The 18,749-nt window shown below is 41.2% G+C and overlaps 1 protein-coding gene across 1 annotated transcript in view; it reads right to left on the bottom strand.

The window, feature by feature from the left end:
- LOC136863509 (uncharacterized) overlaps positions 1 to 18,749 on the bottom strand; it is a 931,909-nt gene that overhangs the window by 34,350 nt on the left and 878,810 nt on the right. The window contains exon 13 of the mRNA XM_068225974.1: positions 3,715 to 3,817. Coding sequence (XP_068082075.1) covers positions 3,715 to 3,817 — 103 coding nt within the window. The remainder of the gene's footprint in view (positions 1 to 3,714; positions 3,818 to 18,749) is intronic.

The following is an 18,749-nucleotide window of genomic DNA, read 5'->3' as shown; positions in this document are numbered from 1 at the left end:
ATGTGCTGCGGCCGGTGGCACTCCCGTACCTTCAGGGGCTGCCCAATGCTCTGTTTCAGCAGGATAATGCCCGCCCACACACTGCTCGCATCTCCCAACAGGCTCTACGAGGTGTACAGATGCTTCCGTGGCCAGCGTATTCTCCGGATCTCTCACCAATCGAACACGTGTGGGATCTCATTGGACGCCGTTTGCAAACTCTGCCCCAGCCTCGTACGGACGACCAACTGTGGCAAATGGTTGACAGAGAATGGAGAACCATCCCTCAGGACACCATCCGCACTCTTATTGACTCTGTACCTCGACGTGTTTCTGCGTGCATCGCCGCTCGCGGTGGTCCTACATCCTACTGAGTCGATGCCGTGCGCATTGTGTAACCTGCTTATCGGTTTGAAATAAACATCAATTATTCGTCCGTGCCGTCTCTGTTTTTTCCCCAACTTTCATCCCTTTCGAACCACTCCTTCTTGGTGTTGCATTTGCTCTGTCAGTCAGTGTATTTGGAGGTGATGATGCCATTGCTGTGATTTCACTGTCTAGGAACTGGAACATCACATTTATCAAATGGTAAAAGTGAAAACTGAAAAGAAGTTTACGACTAGGATAACATAGATGAGCCACATAGGTTCTCATTTTTCCCTCTTCAAAATGTTTAAACATTGGTTCTGTGATTGTCAGTCAACAGCATCAATCATTTCTGAACTAAAAGGGATAGATCGGAGACTTCTAATCCTTTAACGAGGAAGTATGCAGCAGGAATAGTGATGATGATGATGATGCTGGCTGTTTAAAGGGGCCTACCATCGAGGTCATCGGCCCCGCAGCAGGAATAGAGAACTTCTTTGAAAGTCCGTTTACAACAAGACACAACAGTTTATTCGCAAGAGCAGGAGATTTTCCAATATCAGTGCTGCATACACCTTCAACATTGACCACGCAAAAGAACTTGTCACCGGTTCGGTCGTAGAGGAGCCGTACCTAATTAGCCATTTAATAGGCAATCACTGTTACACTCCTCTTTGTTTGTCTGAGAGTTTTACATTCAGCTCTAAGTCTTTTCTTCACTAATTGGGAAATCCCGACAAACACTATAAACATTTTCCATAAGGCTAGCTGTCCAGAGTACTTTGTGACGGAGTTGACACTAGACCAGGAGCCCTGTCATATCCGTACCCGTTTGGTATACTATTCCCCACGCCACACAGTACCGTGCGATTTGTTCTGACAGCGCGGATTTTGTCTTGCGAAAATTATGGATTTGATTTTAAAGATAAACAATATTTTGTTCATTATATTTAAATGCTTCCTTAACTTTATTCAGACGATCAGTTTCTGAGTTGTCTTAGAATTTCCTCTGTAGTCTTTTAACTTCATTATCGTTAGTCATCAGCTGTTATCTCAGTCTCCGAATTCTCGATGGGAGTTTCTAATGTCTGATTTTCTGATTACTGCTGTCATTCTTACTCGTTGGAATATTGACTAGGATTGAGACATCGTATTTCATATGAATTTCGTACTCCTCATCCAATTTATCTCCTGCGGTTGAAGAGCTTGTTTCATCATAGATTTCTTCCGAAGAAATATATTGTCCCTGTCTGATCTTTCATGGAGCTATTTTTCTGGTTAAAAGGTAATGGGGATAATTCGAAGACCGTCCAGGCACGTTCTCTAGCTTCAATATATTTTATTTTCGTTTTATGTTTTATCTACATCTCTAAGATTCAGGCTACGAACACGAGAATAATCGGATAGGATCCATTGACCAACCTTGGTTGATCCTTTGCTTGATATAGCGAGCCAAGTTCTTTACTTGGGGGAATTTCAGGAACCCTCACAACTGAAGAATTTGGATTTCTTGCTATGATATACAGAGAGGAACACAACAATTCATCATTTTACAATCAGAGACACACACATAAATGCTCGATACAAATGCACTGGAACACAGAAACGTGAGTACGGAGATAAGTTGGGTGGGTTAGGTGGCGCCCCTAGCGGAGGTTTGCGACACAAAGAGCTCACGCTGAGAAGCATGTTAACCGCACAGCATAGAGCAGGCAATATATAGGATTGAGAAGGCGGTGGGAAGAAGATATCTGAAAGGCAGTGCATGAGGCCTGTGGACTTAATCTACGCTCTGGTGTCTGGTAAGGAGGGTAAATTTGAGTGATGGAAGAAGGAGAAAAGAGGAAGATAATGTGCCTTGTAAATAAGGTGTTCTCTTGGTGAGGTGAGAAAACTATATAATGCGAGAAGAATTATTTGTTATTGATTTTTTTTTCTATTTTGCTTAACGTCGCACCGACACAGATATGTCTTATGGCGACGATGGGAGAGGAAAGGTCTAGGAAGTGGAAGGAAGTGGCCGTGGCCTTAATTAAGGTACAGCCCCGGCATTTGCCTGGTGTGAAAATGGGAAACCACGGAAAACCATCTTCAGGGGTGCCGACAGTGGGGCTCGAACCCACTATCTCCCGATTACTGGATACTGGCCGCACTTAAGCGACTGCAGCTATCGAGCTCGGTGTTATTGATGTAAAAGGAGGAAATGTACCATCATTTATTAATGTTAAGTCTTTCTATTTTCATTTCGATTGATTTCTGTTCACGTTATTTTATATAAAAGCGAACTTACATAAACACACTCAGTGAATTCAGATAGCTGCATATCAGTCGTCACCGGGCGAGTTGGCCGTGCGGTTAGGAGCGCGCAGCTGTGAGTTTGCATCCGGGAGATAGTGGGTTCGAATCCGACTGTCGGCAGCCCTGAAGATGGTTTTCCGTGGTTTCCCATTTTCACACCAGGCTGTACCTTAATTAAGGCCATGGCTGCTTCCTTCCAACTCCTAGCCCTTTCCTATCCCATCGTCGCCATAAAACCTATCTGTGTCGGTGCGACGTAAAGCCACTAGCATATCAGTCAAAGACTATAAGTGCTGCCAACTTTTAATACATTGGATGTTTTGTAACAAAATGATTATATTTAAAAAAATTTAAAATACTACCGTCTTGTTCCTCTGTATGTATATATACAGAAGTAGAATCAGTTTTCATGTTTAGAAGCCTAGTTGCATGCTCCTACCTGTTTTATCGTTTCACAGGATGTTAGGCAAAGCCCAACAAGAGAATTTCAGATTTTCAGTTTATGTACGCACCTGAGAAGAGAACTTAATGCTTTATTATTATTATTATTATTATTATTATTATTATTATTATTATTATTATTATTATTATTATTATTATTATTATTATTAATCAAAATTGGGGGGTCTTATGATGACCTCTGGGGCCCATTTACCTACCTTTAGGAAATATTATTTTAATTAATGAGCAGTTAATTGGTAATGTGACACCATATTTCACCGTATCAGTTCAATAGTATGATCATATCAGATTTACTCATCATTTTGAAGATCCCTTACAGCTTACACCACCGCGTTTTACCCCATCAAGGTCTATCAACTAGTAGAAGGTGACAAGGTATAGTTTTCCATCCATCCCACAATTGCATTGTATGCCTGGCTGACCAAATATCAATTAATTAATGAAATTTAATTTTGTTATTTTTTGATGTATTTAAAATTTTGTCCTTGTGGCAATGCTGAATGTCTGGAAAGTAGTTGAGTTTCTCAATTAATATATACAATACACATGCTCATGCAATTTTGATCCCCCGACATCACTAAAATACCAAGAAGTCAATGGAATTCCTACCTTATTCCTGTGATTGTACCCGATCATCGTTGTCCTTCGGAACGGGTTGGTGAAATTGAGATTCACGTCGAGAAGAATTTTCTTATAAAGGTCCAGTGCAAACCTGTACGAAAATAAGAAAAGAACACATTCAAGCAACTGTTGACGCTTCAAGAAAACTGCGTACCTTATGAAAACGTAAATGAAAGATCAAGATGATTCTAAAATAAAATAAATTATTTTTTCATTGAAATCCATAGTGTCATTTAGAGGTTGTAACTGCTTCTAATATTGTACTCGTCGGTATTTATAAGGCGGGCATTTCTTCAAAATGATTTGTACAGCGAGTCGCAAAACTGCCTTTGCAGGTGCGATGGGTGCCCTTAAGTTGGCAACAACGAGGCAGTGGAGCAATGATCATGAATCTCGAGCAGGTACTTCCCTGAACTAAATTGCATTCCAGCTTACGTGTTACGTGGGACACCCTTGACGTCAAACTCTTTGAACCACACGAAAACAAGCTTAGAATATAGATAGTTCATCACAAGAACTTTTCCATACAAAACTCAGCAGATGTCTGGTAGCGCCATGCACTGACAAGTATAGCTGCAGTACGAGTGCGTGTTACAGTGTAAACTGAATGTTGTCAAAACACACTGGCATGTTGAAAGTCATGGGATAGCAGTATTTTAAAGGTAAGTCTGTGGAGCAATCGTACCGTGATGCCTTGGAAGTGCCCAGAGCTGTATCAAGTGTGATCTGACATCTCGAGAGTGAGTGTAAACCCTGTCTGTGCTGGTCGTGACAAGGCAACGTGAATTGCCGTCTTTCGAATGGGGCATTATAGTGGGGGCCAAATGAATGGAACATACCCTTGTCGAAGTTGTGCGAACTTTTGACGTACCTCGATCGGCGGTGTCAGGAATACCTCATGGAAGGCATTACAGCCCACAGCGGACATGGCAGTGGCCAACCAAAGATGCATAATGATAGCGATTTATGATATTTGAATAGAATTCTCCATGGTAATAGGCAAGTTACACTGGCTCAAATCACACCAGCATTCAATTCAGTAGGTACCAGAAGCCTATCCAGCAGGTCAATGCAGCATTCTTCAACGTCAGTGGCATATGGGAGCAGAAGACCTACCTGAGTTAACAGTACGACATCGGACACAGCGTCTCACTTGGGCGCGTGATGTTGCTAATTGGTCCCTAGAGGACTGGCGACATGTATCTTGGTTTGTTACAGTTGTTTCGAGCTGATGGTAGGGTTCGGATATGGCGCAGACTCCTTGAAGCCATGGACCCCATTTCTCAACAAGGCACCATACAGGCTGGGTAGCTTCATAATGGTGTGGGGTGTGTTCACGTGGCATGCGCTGTATCAGCAGATCCATCTGATCAGGTCGGTGACCGGTGACTGCTACAGTGATCTGTTTGGTGACCACTTGCCTCCCTCCATGGACAATGACGTCCTTTTATCACACTCCCCTTTGTTATAAATCTGATTCACTTCCTCCATGAACTTTTGTGCCTGTCGGATTACTTTTTCATGTCAGTGTCTTGTAGACGAAGTTACGACGTGCTGAATATAGAAACGCAATCCGAGTCAAAGATATGGAGTTCGTGAATGTGCTATGTAGCATATTAATGCAGAAATGTAACAGGGATGACAAAGAAATGTCTGACTTACGCTGGATAGATACACTGATTTTGAAGGAGAGGATGAACCTGCGTCTGTAGATGGTTGTTCAAGCAGTACAGAGACTTTCATCTGCAGAGCAACATGAATCGTCAAGTCAAAGTGAGTACGAATTCTCTTCACCCAGAAAGTTGATGCCCAGTTTGTTACATGATATTGATGATAGCATACTTGAGAAAATGTACGAAAAATATTAAAATCGTAGCTTCACTCCTATAGCAAACTAATGAGGTACTATAAGTCAATTAGGAGTACATCAAATTGAAAGTTAATTTTAAATTATGTGACTAGCAAACGGCAAGAAGGGAAAAGGAAACTGTGTAAATACACCATTTCAACTTTGTAAATAATATTGTAAATATTTTCACTATAGTACTACTGTATATATCATCTCAACTTTATTACTTAAACACTGTTAATACCATTCCAGTTACACTATTTGTACTACCGAAATTTACCTCGTTTTTGAATAATTGTAATTCCAATTGTAAATATAACAAAAAGAACCTAAACCAATCTGAAATTTGTAAATAGTCAATCACCTTATATCAAAGTATATATCAATCCTAGACATTGCAGCCGTGGGAGGGAATTTGAGAAGGACACAGCAAATGTAAACTATAAATATAAATGGAAAGCTCAATAGTAAAATGTAAAATACAAGTTAAATATCAACATCATCTGTACCATCATGTATCTAATGCATAAACATTGTATAAAACTACAAAACTGTCAAGACTCCTTGTAGAAAGGAAAACACAACAACTCTACTGTATACTATATATTGCAATATTTATAAATCTGTAAATACTGTACTATATATTGCTCTACAACATTCCAAGTACATACTGAATTGTAACAACTCTGAAAAGACCGCTGTAATACTGTAAATTCTGTGTAAAGTCAACCACTAATGTAAATACATTGTAAAATTTTGAAGATCAGTAAAGCATTTAGCCAAGAGATCGATACCCCCTTCATCTCCTTCACCATGTCAAACCACCCCAACCCATCTCCCTACTCCATCAGAACTCCAAACCCCCCGAATCACCTGGTCAGACTAACGGGCTGTCAGAGTTACAATGAACATGTAATCTCGCTATTGTGTATATCAAGGGAGTATGGTCCTACATTCACTATTGGTACCTGCAAATACGGGTGATAGAAGAAACTAGCATGATTGGCCTGAAAAATTTCAAAGCTCCGACTACTTTTATCGACAATCTTAATATGGCATTTCATCCCGGCTTATTATTGTATATTCGTCACGCTGTAGTAGACGTTCGAAGGCACAAGAGACTTATGGAGCAAATTAATAAGATTTATAACACAGGAGAGTGCGGTAAAATGACATGTTCGGAACAGTAACCAAAGTGAATTTCAATTTGATATGTTTTCAGTGTCAGCACTATCACAAAGAGGAGAGGGAACTACAGGCTGTACAAACTGTAGCTCTACATACAACTTCACAGTTGATGTGACTTTATTAATGAGTGGCAGATTATCTTGTCAATATGAACTGGGTAATTTCGGCATAAATGTTTAAAAATTCCAAGCAACATGTATATGAAACTTTCACGTGGAGGCAAGAAAAACTGGAAAATTGTCGAAAGAGAGTATGGAAAGTTTTCTAACTTCAGTCCTTGGTGAATATGTAAGTGATTCCTGGTCAGGTCATGCATATCATAACCACTTACATGCAAGTCCTCAAATAAAGATGTTATACCTAAGGTAATACCACCGAAAACAATCAAATATTGGCAACCTTTTGATGTGTAGTTCTTTCAGCAACATAAGCTTCACTGTAAATTAGAAGAATCGCTGATTTTGTAAGAATGTAATGTAAAAAGGAAACAGATGTAATGTTTACATGATCAGCATTTCATTATTAGAATTCACTCTGTGATATACAATCGCTTTTATGCACCGAAGTAAAAACGTATGCTGTAATATGCTTGGTAAATGGCAGGTTATGACACTGACATACATGTATCATCCTTTGAAAATTTCATTAGTGTGGCTTTTGATACTGGGCTGTTTGATACAAAAGTGATATTGAGTATATTGAACGTAAACATGTGGCTTTAGTGATATGTGCATATTTTTCTCTTCCACCTTGCTTTAACTACTTCGCTGAAATCTTCCATCTCGAAATTTAACAATAATTGGGCACTGCGCGGGCCCTTCTTCTATACATGGACAGTAAGTTAGTTTTATGAGAACTGGTTCCAAAGTTGATTGTAAAATTCAATTTTATAAACAGCTCCTATTGTGGTACTGGTCAATTTTGTGATTTGTCAAATTCAAGGGCAAGATAAGGATGATCGGGTTTGGCCTTCAGGACGAAATCTTTCTTCACGGATAGATATTTCTCTGCCTTCTTTTGGTGCAGTGTATATTCTGGTTTGCAGTCATCTGTTAGATTGCATCCCAACTTGGTTTTTCATAACGAGCAAAAGTCACAAACGTCAATTCTGGTGGCTTAAAATCATAGTCACAACGTTCATTAAAAAAACTTGAAATTAGACACATATTTCATCCAAAGATGTTTATAAGTTTTTCCAAATTTCAAATAATAGTCTGACAGTTAAGTTTAGATTCTGAAAATAATTATTTTTCTGGCACAATGATCTTAACTAGGAATCGTGCTTAAATGTTCCTATAGTAGAATCCAGACATTTGATCCTATTTTATGTGGACGGTTATCATGGCTGGCCCATCTTTCTTTAAAGGTGCCATTTTCTAACATACTGTATTTATCTGTATACACATTGCATTTTTATTAATGTTTAGAAAAGCTTCATCCGGTGTTTAACGACATATTTCAGTCTTAGTTCCTGCCATAGAAACCTATATTCACACGTGTTGTTTGGAAAGACCTTCGGTTTTCAGTTTCTTACTGTTTTTAGGCACGAGATGTAACGGGTGAATCAGCAGCTCCTACTAACAATGTTTTATGCCAATCGCAGTTTTTCATATGTCCTGAAAACATCTGTCCTTCCGCCACGAACAGTAAACACAGTAAAACGGATCCTCTGTGGTGTAGTGGTTAGCGTGATTAGCTGCCACCCCCGGAAGTCCGGGTTCGATTCCAGGCTCTTCCACGAAATTTGAAAAGTGGTACGAGGGCTGGAACGGGGTCCACTCAGCCTCGGGAGGTCAACTGAGTAGAGGTGGGTTCGATTCCCACCTCAGCCATCCTGGAAGTGGTTTTCCGTGGTTTCTCACTTCTCCTCCAGGCAAATGCCGGATGGTACCTAACTTAAGGCCATGGCCGCTTCCTTCCCTCTTCCTTGCCTGTCCCATCCAATCTTCCCATCCTTACGCAAGGCCCCTGTTGAGCATAGCAGGTGAGGCCGCCTGGGCGAGGTATTGGTCATCCTCCCCAGTTGTATCCCCCCACCCAGAGTCTGAAACTCCAGGACACTGCCCTTGAGGTGGTAGAGGTGGGATCCCTGGCTGAGTCCGAGGGAGAAACCGACCCTGGACGGAAAACAGAAGAAGAAGAAGAAGAAGAAGAAGAAAACGGATACTACTGTATTTACGTTCTAGACTAAAACAGGAAGCTGTAATACCATTATATTATTAAATAAAAGAAACCACGAGTGCGCTGTTTAAATAAACTAATATGTAAATAAAACGTTTGTGAAACACGAAGTGAACATTGCGACAGTATTCAAACTATCGCATGAGTTGTAACTTACAAGCTTTGTGCCCAGGTGCAGTATAGCGCAGATGGTAAGAGCAAGCGGAGCTTTTACCATCTCTTAATGTACATGAAATATCCACTTTTATGCCCATTATCAGTGAATGAAAGTGTATGTGGCTCTAAGAAGGTCCGGTATGTCATCAGTGTCGGACGAAGACGGCATAGTAAATGGGGGAGAGAACCAAACTGCACTAACAAAGGTTAATTACGTTAGGAACTGCTTGAAGTAATGACCTGCTTGGTTTATGCACATCTGGGCACGCCGCTGAATGGATATTCTAGTGCGCGCATAGCCGGTGTTATGGATCTGCAGGTTTCGGCGATGAGCTGTCGAAGGCCTTAGGGATCTTCTGGCTCCTGAGGGTAAACTGTTTGTTTTTAATGCCCCACAGGAAAACGTTTAATGGCGTTAAATCCGGTGATCTGGCGGTCCAGGAGACAGGAGATCTTCCTATTCCTACCCATTTCCATGGATGTGTCTCAGTCAGGTGGTTAAGGACGGCCGACGTACAATGTGCTGGAGCTCCATCCTCTTGAAACCACATCGTTAAACTTTCTCCAAGTGGCACATGCTACAGCAGACATAGGAGTTCATGGCGTTGAAAGTCCAGGTTAGTGTACATCTGTTAGACGGCCTTGAAGGAAATACGGTCAAATAAGGCGATCACCCAAGATTCCACCTCCATACATTCACTTGACAGACTGCTTGTCGCACCCAGTGCACCAATAGTGCATATTGTGGCGGTTGACAGTGCCATTATAGTGGAATCACGATTAATCCAGGAACACGATTTTCAACAGGCATTCTGCATCATTTCCAAGATTTTCCAACAGCCACAGAAATTCATTCGAGATTCGAAAACCCACCCTCCCATGGGGCACCTAGTTTAGCTATAGGAGGTAAGGGTGCTATTCAAGGGCATGGAGTATTCGTTGTATGGAAGCCAGGCTAATGCTCACCTGTCATGCAATTGTCGATGTACTCGTGTATGAGTTATTGCGAATTGTGTCAAGAGCCTGCTTATTCTCACGAAACGTTACGTTCTTATCTCTGACATATGGTATCATATGGCGTACCCCTGTTGTACGTAAACATCTTTCAACTTTGAGAAAAAGTCTTTGCAGTCAGACGTAGCCTGTCCGGATACAGACGTAGTGACTGCAATGAATTCTCTGTTGCTTCCCCGTAGATAAGGAGTATGTGTAAATCAGAGGACGACAGTTTCAGGCGGTGTGACGTATCAGAACGAAGAGCAAGCCTGTCAGTTCGAGTGATGTCAGGCGAGAGCGAGTAATGTAATGTTGCCTAAACAAACGGCGCGGCGCTGTGAGTATGGAGGGGTCAGCTGTAGTGCTTCTCGATGACAATAACATGGCGAGTACAAGTACAACGGAGCGGGAAGATTTTCTGTCTATATGGGAAAATCTCTTTTCCTATTTTTGCAGTGTGGTGAAGTAACAAAGAAGTACGGAGTATTAAGAAATGTAATTTACGAAGTCATTATTCTGTGTGGCACGCAAATGAATATGAGACATATGAAGGAGAAAAACGTGACTCAAAATTATTGGAATTAAAGGAATATGCTTATGTGGAGTAATATCAATGTAGCGAAGCGCCTGTCGGTCTAACCTACAGAATAGCTCTTCATATAGCCAAGAACGTAAGGTCGTTTATTTAAGGGGATTTTGTGAAAGAAGGGATTGTGACAGCCGCTAAATAAATATGTCCACATTTGGTAGAAAACTTTCAAAGAGTAAGTTTGTCTCCTTAAACCATTATGTAACTTATTCAGGAAATGAGTGGAGATGTCCACGAGGAATTCGGTGATGGCACTTAACTTAGTACACTATTCCTTTGCTGCCGATGTGAGTGGTGACATATCAGATACTGCGCAGTATTTTCATGCGGAGTTGAACATCACAGAGGAATTGTTAGATTTAGTTCCCATTATGGGCACCACCACGGGATTGGACATTTTCATAGTTATTGAAGGAGCTGTTGAAAACGATGGCCTGAGTTAGAATACGCTTGTTTCTGTCGCAACGGGTGGGGCTCCATCTATGATAGGAGTCAATGCTGGATTTATAAGACTGATGAAAGAACATATGAAACGTATTCCTGGTGTGAACACATGATCTCATTGCTATCCACTGCATACTTCATCAAGAGAATCTTTGCGCCAAGTGTATTAATGTTAAAAATGTTATGGATAGCGTGGTTCAAGTTGCCAACTGCATATCCTCAAGAGTCCTTAGACATAGACAGTTGAACGTTTTTCTTGCAGAATGTAAAAAACATTAAGCTAGTTGTTTTACGTTGCACCGACACAGATAGGTCTTACGGCGACGATGGGACAGGAAAGGGCTAGGAGTGGGAAGGAAGCGGCCGTGGCCTTAATTAAGGTACAGCCCCAGCATTTGCCTGGTGTGAAAATGGGAAACCACGGAAAACCATTTTCAGGGCTGCCGACAGTGGGGTTCGAACCTACTATCTCCCGAATACTGGATACTGGCCGCACTTAAGCGACTGCAGCTATCGAGCTCGGTCTTGCAGAATGTGGCAGTCAGTATGGTGATCTTCCTTATCACTGTAATGTACGGTGGTTGAGCACGGGTTATTTGCAAAATCGTTTCTTTGAGTTAAGAGATAAAAATAATATAATTCATGACTACTCAAAATCAGTCCGTTCCTCAGTTACAAGAAAGAGCCTGGATTTGTGTTTTAGATTTCCTTGCCGATTTAACTAGGCACTTGAATGATTTAAATACCTCACTCACGATAAGGGCCTCATCATAACAGACATATCCTATAGCATTAAAACCTTCTAAATGACATTGGATCTATGGGCGAATCAATCAATGGCGTGCACTGAACTCCATCTACCAGCGCGTGGGTTAGCTGTCTACTCGGCAGGAGTCTTCGAAGTAAGTTAGATCGTGAGAAGAAGTGTCTACTTACCGCCTGTGCGGAGTTAGAGAAGTCGGGTGTTATAAGTCTTGATCGTGTGTTGGGACATTCTAACACTAGCTCAATATGCTCAGACTTTACTTAGTTATTTGTCATTAGGAGCGAGCTAAGAATATTTTGTAGGCATGGGAGCCTGTAAGAACAATGCCGAGATAACAACTTGATCTTTACGCACCAACATTTCTGGGTTGAAGTGAACTTGATAAATTCGACATTTTAGTGTCTGTAAAATATAGGTGGAAAGAACAATTCGATATGAACATTTGCACGCATAGTTGCCTGCCTATTTAAAGGCTAAACCTGAGTGGAGTAAAGTAGATTTTCATAGGACACGAACACCTGATAGACAGCACAATTTGTAGGCGAGCATTGTGTACTGTTACCATATGTAGAGTTGCGACAATACGGCAGAAGTACGGTGTGAGACGGAAAATTGGCATAGTTACGGTGTTAGTTAAGCAGTGATTTGTCGCGAGGCTGAATGAGAACTGGTTTTCGCGGTTACGGGAAACAATGACCGAGTGTTGTGGCCGGTTGCATTGGCCCAGTTGTAATACCGTAAATGAACGGAATGTTGTAGTCAAGTTTCGAATCAGCAGAAACAGCAAGACATCGGAAACGTGATTTCTACGCCAGGAAGGAGATCCACGGACTGCACGAATTTCAATTTGAAGACATCACAGTGAGAATGGCTGGCTAAAAAGGAATGGGAGCCGGCTGATCGAAAGCAGGCGGTGGAATCGACTAAAGATGAGTATTAGATTTCCAATGGCATAATATACTTGTGCACGTGTTTTAATGTAGCAGAGAGGGTAGGTTAGGGTTTTAGTATTTCATTTCAATAGTTTTATCTGTTGGTTGGGAGGACTACGTCCTATATCAGTTAACTGTAGGGAAGCTGGCATATTTAAATGTAAATGGCTGTAAAGTAAATGTGGACCAAGTGCATGAGGTCACAGCTTGCCTTTTTCGTTTATCGTGATTCTATAGCTGAATGGTTAATGTCATTTTTTATAAGTCTAATTCTTGCTTTTACCCATGTTTCATAATATGTTTTTCTTGTAAGTTTGAGACGCAGTGAACGTTTCGGGGCTTAAATGTAAGTGTAAGAGGGATTTAAATTAAAGTCAGGAAATACTAGATTCATTAGACAATGGGATTTCAAAGTGTATGAGAACATGCCGTCACGTTTTTCCGATTTATTGAATGAAGTGTGGATGAGAATGTGTGCGTGGGAGGAGCTTGGATCCACGAACTTTGTTAGCGCCATCTTCATGTTCATTTGAATATAAATATGGGCATAATTTTTGGCGTGAAGAGCTCGTTGTCACTATTGGTGTGAACTTATGATTGGTTCACAATTTCATCGAGCGCGGTTTCGTATTTCAATTTCCGAATATTAGAAACATTTTTCTTTAAATTTTATTATTATTATTGTACCGGGCGGTACACCTCCACGCCCCAAGTTCAAATCTTGCGCCAATTGAAACTCCTCTACAGGAGAAGCTCTGAACTTTACTACTGAACTAATTCTACGGTTTATCAGAAGATGTCACTGAGTGTTTTTGATTTGCTTTTGCTTGTCATGGATCAAGAAGTGTGGACATTCTCTAACAGATGTCTCTACCAAAAACTATGGTAATACACTCTGGTGTAATGGAATGTACTCTCCTGAAGAAATTTTGTATTCCTAAGTTTTGTTTTTACTAAATTTTGTTCTGTGGTTTGTGGGTTGGCAACATTAATCCTTTCTTTCCGCCTGTTTTGAATTTAACCAATCACTAATTTCTGTAAATAATTTTCCTCCAATCATTGCTTTCTTCTTCGAATTTCCATGTGTAATTATTTGTCTACCAATAAAATTGGGGGGTGTGTCTACTCATTCCTGAAAGATCTCGAATTTTCCACGAGGGTATAAAAACTGCTGATTTTCTTGTCTAGGGGCCACTAGTATAACATCTAACTCAGTGTGTGAATATGTAGCAGGGGGCGGGAAGCGCCTCGTCCTTGAGACAGCAGATCTTCAACAAGGTAATGGCCTTTTGCATCTTTATTTCTTGCTAGCTCAGCAGTCTAACTCTCGGGGAGGGTTCGAATCCTTTAATATGTAACCCATCTCTTTAAAATGTAAATGTAAAATCTACAAATCTCTTTCACTGTAAAGCGGGGATAGAAAGTGTTTTACCCTCTCGAACTCCCCTTCATTTTGAAATTGAGGTGACCACGTTTTTATAACCATTTCTTCTCTTCCTTAATGTATTAAAGTTTTCTCATACGGGTCATCTCCCTAGCTTGGGACTAGCCCCTGTGTATCGGCCTAGAGCCACTTAGGTTTTAAAAGCTGTATTTTGGAGTGCAAGTTCACGCCTCCAGTTCTTTCTGTACTTTGGGCCAGTAACTCATCCTGATGTTTTGTTTTCTTCATGCAAAGGCCCTGTAGGTTGGGTATTAGATACCCCTGTTTCACTGTATGTGTGCCTTGAGGACAGTTAGGAGTAAGGGTTGTTGTGGCCTTTGATAAGGCTTGTAAAAATCGAGAGCAGATCGGCTCTTTCTGGTATTTTGGAAGGTGCCTCTAGGAGGCCTGACATTATTAAGCGGGAGCAAGAGCTCTATGTAATGAAGGGGTTTTCTGCCCTTTGTTGAATTTTGTGGTGGTGAGCTGAGAGCTCAAAGATTGTCGTATTGGGGCTCGAAGCCCAGGACTTGTAAGAACCCGTAACTCGGGCTTTCCTTGAAAAACTCCTCTGGTACCTGATTTTGTTATTTTCCCTAGTGTAAACTGGTTACATTTTTATCTAATCTTGGACTTCTTGATTGTGTACCTGATTTAACTTGTTGTTATTTGTTGTATGCTCAAAATTCTATGTCACCATTGTTTAGTTTCGAAAATATAACCTTTATTGAAATTTTAATTCATCTTTCGCACTTGTAGTTAGACCCATTCCAGCCCGCACCTTCTTTCGCCTCTGCCTTCCACGGATAACTCCGTAACAATTATTATTACTTATGATGCGATTTTCTCGAGCAGAACGTGTAAGATATTTAAGTAACTTTCAGATTTTCAAACACGAATTACGTCTATGGTGGTAATTTCTCAGTTTTCTAGTTGTGTTATAGCGGAGTTGGTAATTTTATTTAAAGTTTAACTTAACGAGCGCGAGTGCTCTTGTATGTGACCAGCGCGGTATTGCTTTTTTGAGCGAAAGTAAGACTACGTCATTAATATTTTTATCAGATTTTGCAACTTGAGGACATGTGATGAGTAAGGGGACGCGTTCCTCATTCTTAAAGGCCTGCATTTTCATGTTGGAGTAACTTGCCTCGGGTAGACTTGTGAGCAGCATGTGTTGGTTGGAGCCCGTTATTTGCTGCATTTTTGGGAGACTGAATCTCCGCTTTTGAGTCATTCGGCCGTGTGGTAGGAGAGGATGATTTGTGTTTCGACCGAGGAAAGTTTTGTAGAGCGGCCTATTTTGTTGATTTTATTGGTATTTTCTGCATGTCAGTACGGTTGATACCGTAGACGAGACTTTTATAGCCCGACGCGTAGATTTTGACTAGTCCCTTATGATATGACCGCGCTGAGGATTATTTGTGTCATGTAACCTTTTGCAAAGACCAACGTTGATTTATGTGATGAAGGTCAAAGCCCACTCTGTTTATTTTCTTGAATTTTGTGCCATGCATTATATTTCAGGATCCCACGTTGATTTATGCTTGACATAGTTTGACAGGTCCACCAGATGACTGGTTTTGTGTCATGTAATCTAATTCAGGAACCTACGTTGAATAGGAAGTGGTTGCTCAAAGTGTGAAATTTATTTCATTAATACCTTCTATCGAGACTGTGTGACTGAGAGTTGCCTGAGCACCGGATGCTTTTCTTGGTGATGCCAGGGAAATTATGACAAGTTTTTGTTCTTTGATTTGTGTATATTTTACCATTTATGCGATTTTTTTATTGTGTGCGGCTCTGAAGGACAAGTGATTTGTGTTCAAGTGGATACTCGTCATCGAGCTGTATATTTTGGTAGGATTTACCCCTCAGCGTATTTTTATGTGTACAGTTAGATTAGTAATTTTCATCCCGAAGCGCATTAACATACGTTTTTCTTTTAGGGTTAGGGACACCCACTGCAATGTAAAGTGTGCGGGAGAGGGGAATATTCATCTGAAGTGGAAAGAATTAACAAACCAGCCAGAATCGTGCTGCTTGCACGCAGGTCACCGTGTTAAAGAGCAAAATTTCAGGAATTTTCTTGCTAAATGGTAAGTATGTGTGTCGGCATACACTTGCTTAATTGTAATATTATATTTTGATCCTCACGATGAAGTCTACAACCATTGAAAAAGAGCTGAGTCACGGATTTTCTTGTCATATTTAATGATTTTTTGCTATACCTTTCGTATTTCTTGTATATTTTTAATAAACATGTTTTCCTCAAAACTGACGTCATGCCTTGACTTGCAGAATTTATAGGTATTAGTTGACCTCGTCTCGTCCATATTAGAGATATGTTCCCCATCAAATCCTGGGTGAATTTTTAAGTTATTTTCATAGTTTTAGTTGTTCGAACTGAGCACGTCTGGGAGTGAATCACTAGTCTGGTGCAGATTACCTTGATGGTAGAAAAAGGGGACGTTATTGTGTCTTTATTCAATTTGTGATGTATTGTTCTTCCACTGTGAGAGTGTTGACATTTTATATTGGTGTATTTTTGTTGGTTTCATACCTTCGACAGGGTTTGTGTCAGTGTGTTATGAACCCACATGAATTAAGTTGCAATCGTGCAAGAATATTTGTGAGTTAGAGCAGTTTCGACAGCTAGACAGCAAGATTACTTTTAAACAATCTGTCTGCAAACTTTCTGGCACGATTGGTTAGTTGGTAGAATTAGATATGTAATTGTTTTAAATTTTGCATCGTCATAGATAAATAATAGAAATCGAGGGCCTTGCATGGAGTGAGGGATCTCAATGAAACGAAGCCGTAATTCCTGTACTTTATAAATGTTAATCTGTACAAGAGAGTGCAGTGGAAAGCAACAGGTTGATAGCGACCCATCTAATCTAAATAACAACGCCACTGTAAAATTACGTCAGCGTACTAGCCTTCCGTTCTTGAGGTCCGGGTTTCGATTTCTGTCGAGCCCATAGATTATTACAACAACAAGTGCATTCCTATGGCTCGGAGACTGGATGTTTCTGTTGTCTTCAACACGCAACAAGACACGACACTCACCACGACCACCACCATAACACGCAGCGTTTCTCCTTTAATGGTTCGTGCCACGAAGGACACCCGGCTATAAAAAAATTACCAAATCTGCTTCAGCCCCTGACCCCACAGGGAAAACGGGATTAAACATGGTGAAATGAAAATAATCTCAGTGACATCGCTGCTCGCATCACACCAAGGCAGTTCAAGTTTTTATTCCCGGCCAATATATATGGGATTTACGAACGGAAATGCCCCGTCTTATGGGTCGGATTTCATATAAAAATAGAAGTCCTACGGCTTATGGTATCGTAAAATTCTAAGCGTAGTTTTCCTTTTTAGCAGAAAAAAGGAGAACACAACGCAGAGTGTTGATGTACCTTTCAGAGAGTGGTACACTCCACCAGACTGCCCGGGTTATACAGTACATACTGTTATCGCAAGTGGTCTCAATGTCCCCCATTGGCAGTAATATATGCTTTGCACCTTCGAAAAAATCTCTTGAACCCACCTCAGCACCTCGTGGTTTTGACTGATGTCCTAAGCAGCATCCAAGACATGTTCCCGGAGGTCTTACTGGGTTTCCACTTCCCTGCGATTCCCCTTCGATTTCATGTACTCTCAATAGTAGTAATCTAAGGGGTTTAGATTTGGGCTTCCTGCCGGCCAGCCCATAGGGCCCAATCGCCCAATCCATCGTTGCGGATAAGTGGCGTCCAAATGGCGGCGCACTGCGTTGGTAATGTGCGGAGGTGCTCCTTCATGTTGGGACAGCATGTACCGTCGGGTATGAGGCGGAACTCCCTGTAGTCGTAGTGGTAAGAGTGCCGTTAAGAAACTGTAGACAAGGTCTGCCAGTCAGTCTATGAGGTAATACCACAGGTCCTACGATAATGCTCCCCTACATCACTGTTCAAACATCAATGGAGGCCTCGCCTGTGAACAAAATGTGATTCACGAAGTCTTCGGGTTGACGATGGACTAATTCATAGAACATGCGCGGTGCATAGCGTCTCTCTGATAGGTACTGAACACGCTGCAGATGGTACGGATGTTGCCTGCCTTGCAGTAATGTTCACAACACGGTCCAGTGGGACACTCGTGCCACTGCCGCAATTTGGCGAGTACACGTGCCAGGGTCGTCTGCTGTAAGTTTTAATATGCGTTCCTTTTCACGAAGATCATGTCTCACACCCACAGTCCCTGTATCTGCATTCTTCACGAGGAAATGGGGAATCAGCAAAAGTAAAATAAGGTATTCTGTGAATAAAACTTTTTTTTTGTTATTTGCTTTACGTCGCACCGACACAGATGGGTCTTATGGCGACTATGGGACATGAAAGGCCTAGAAACGGGAAGGAAGCGGCCGTGGCCTTAATTAAGGTACAGCCCCAGCATTTGCCTGGTGTTAAAATGGGAAACCACGGAAAACCATTTTCAGGGCTGCCGACAGT

This window comes from Anabrus simplex, chromosome 2 (genome assembly GCF_040414725.1).
Source record: "Anabrus simplex isolate iqAnaSimp1 chromosome 2, ASM4041472v1, whole genome shotgun sequence".
Lineage (NCBI taxonomy): Eukaryota > Metazoa > Arthropoda > Insecta > Orthoptera > Tettigoniidae > Anabrus > Anabrus simplex.
Note: the sequence above shows the minus strand (reverse complement) of the source record. Positions and strands in the feature narration are given on the sequence as shown.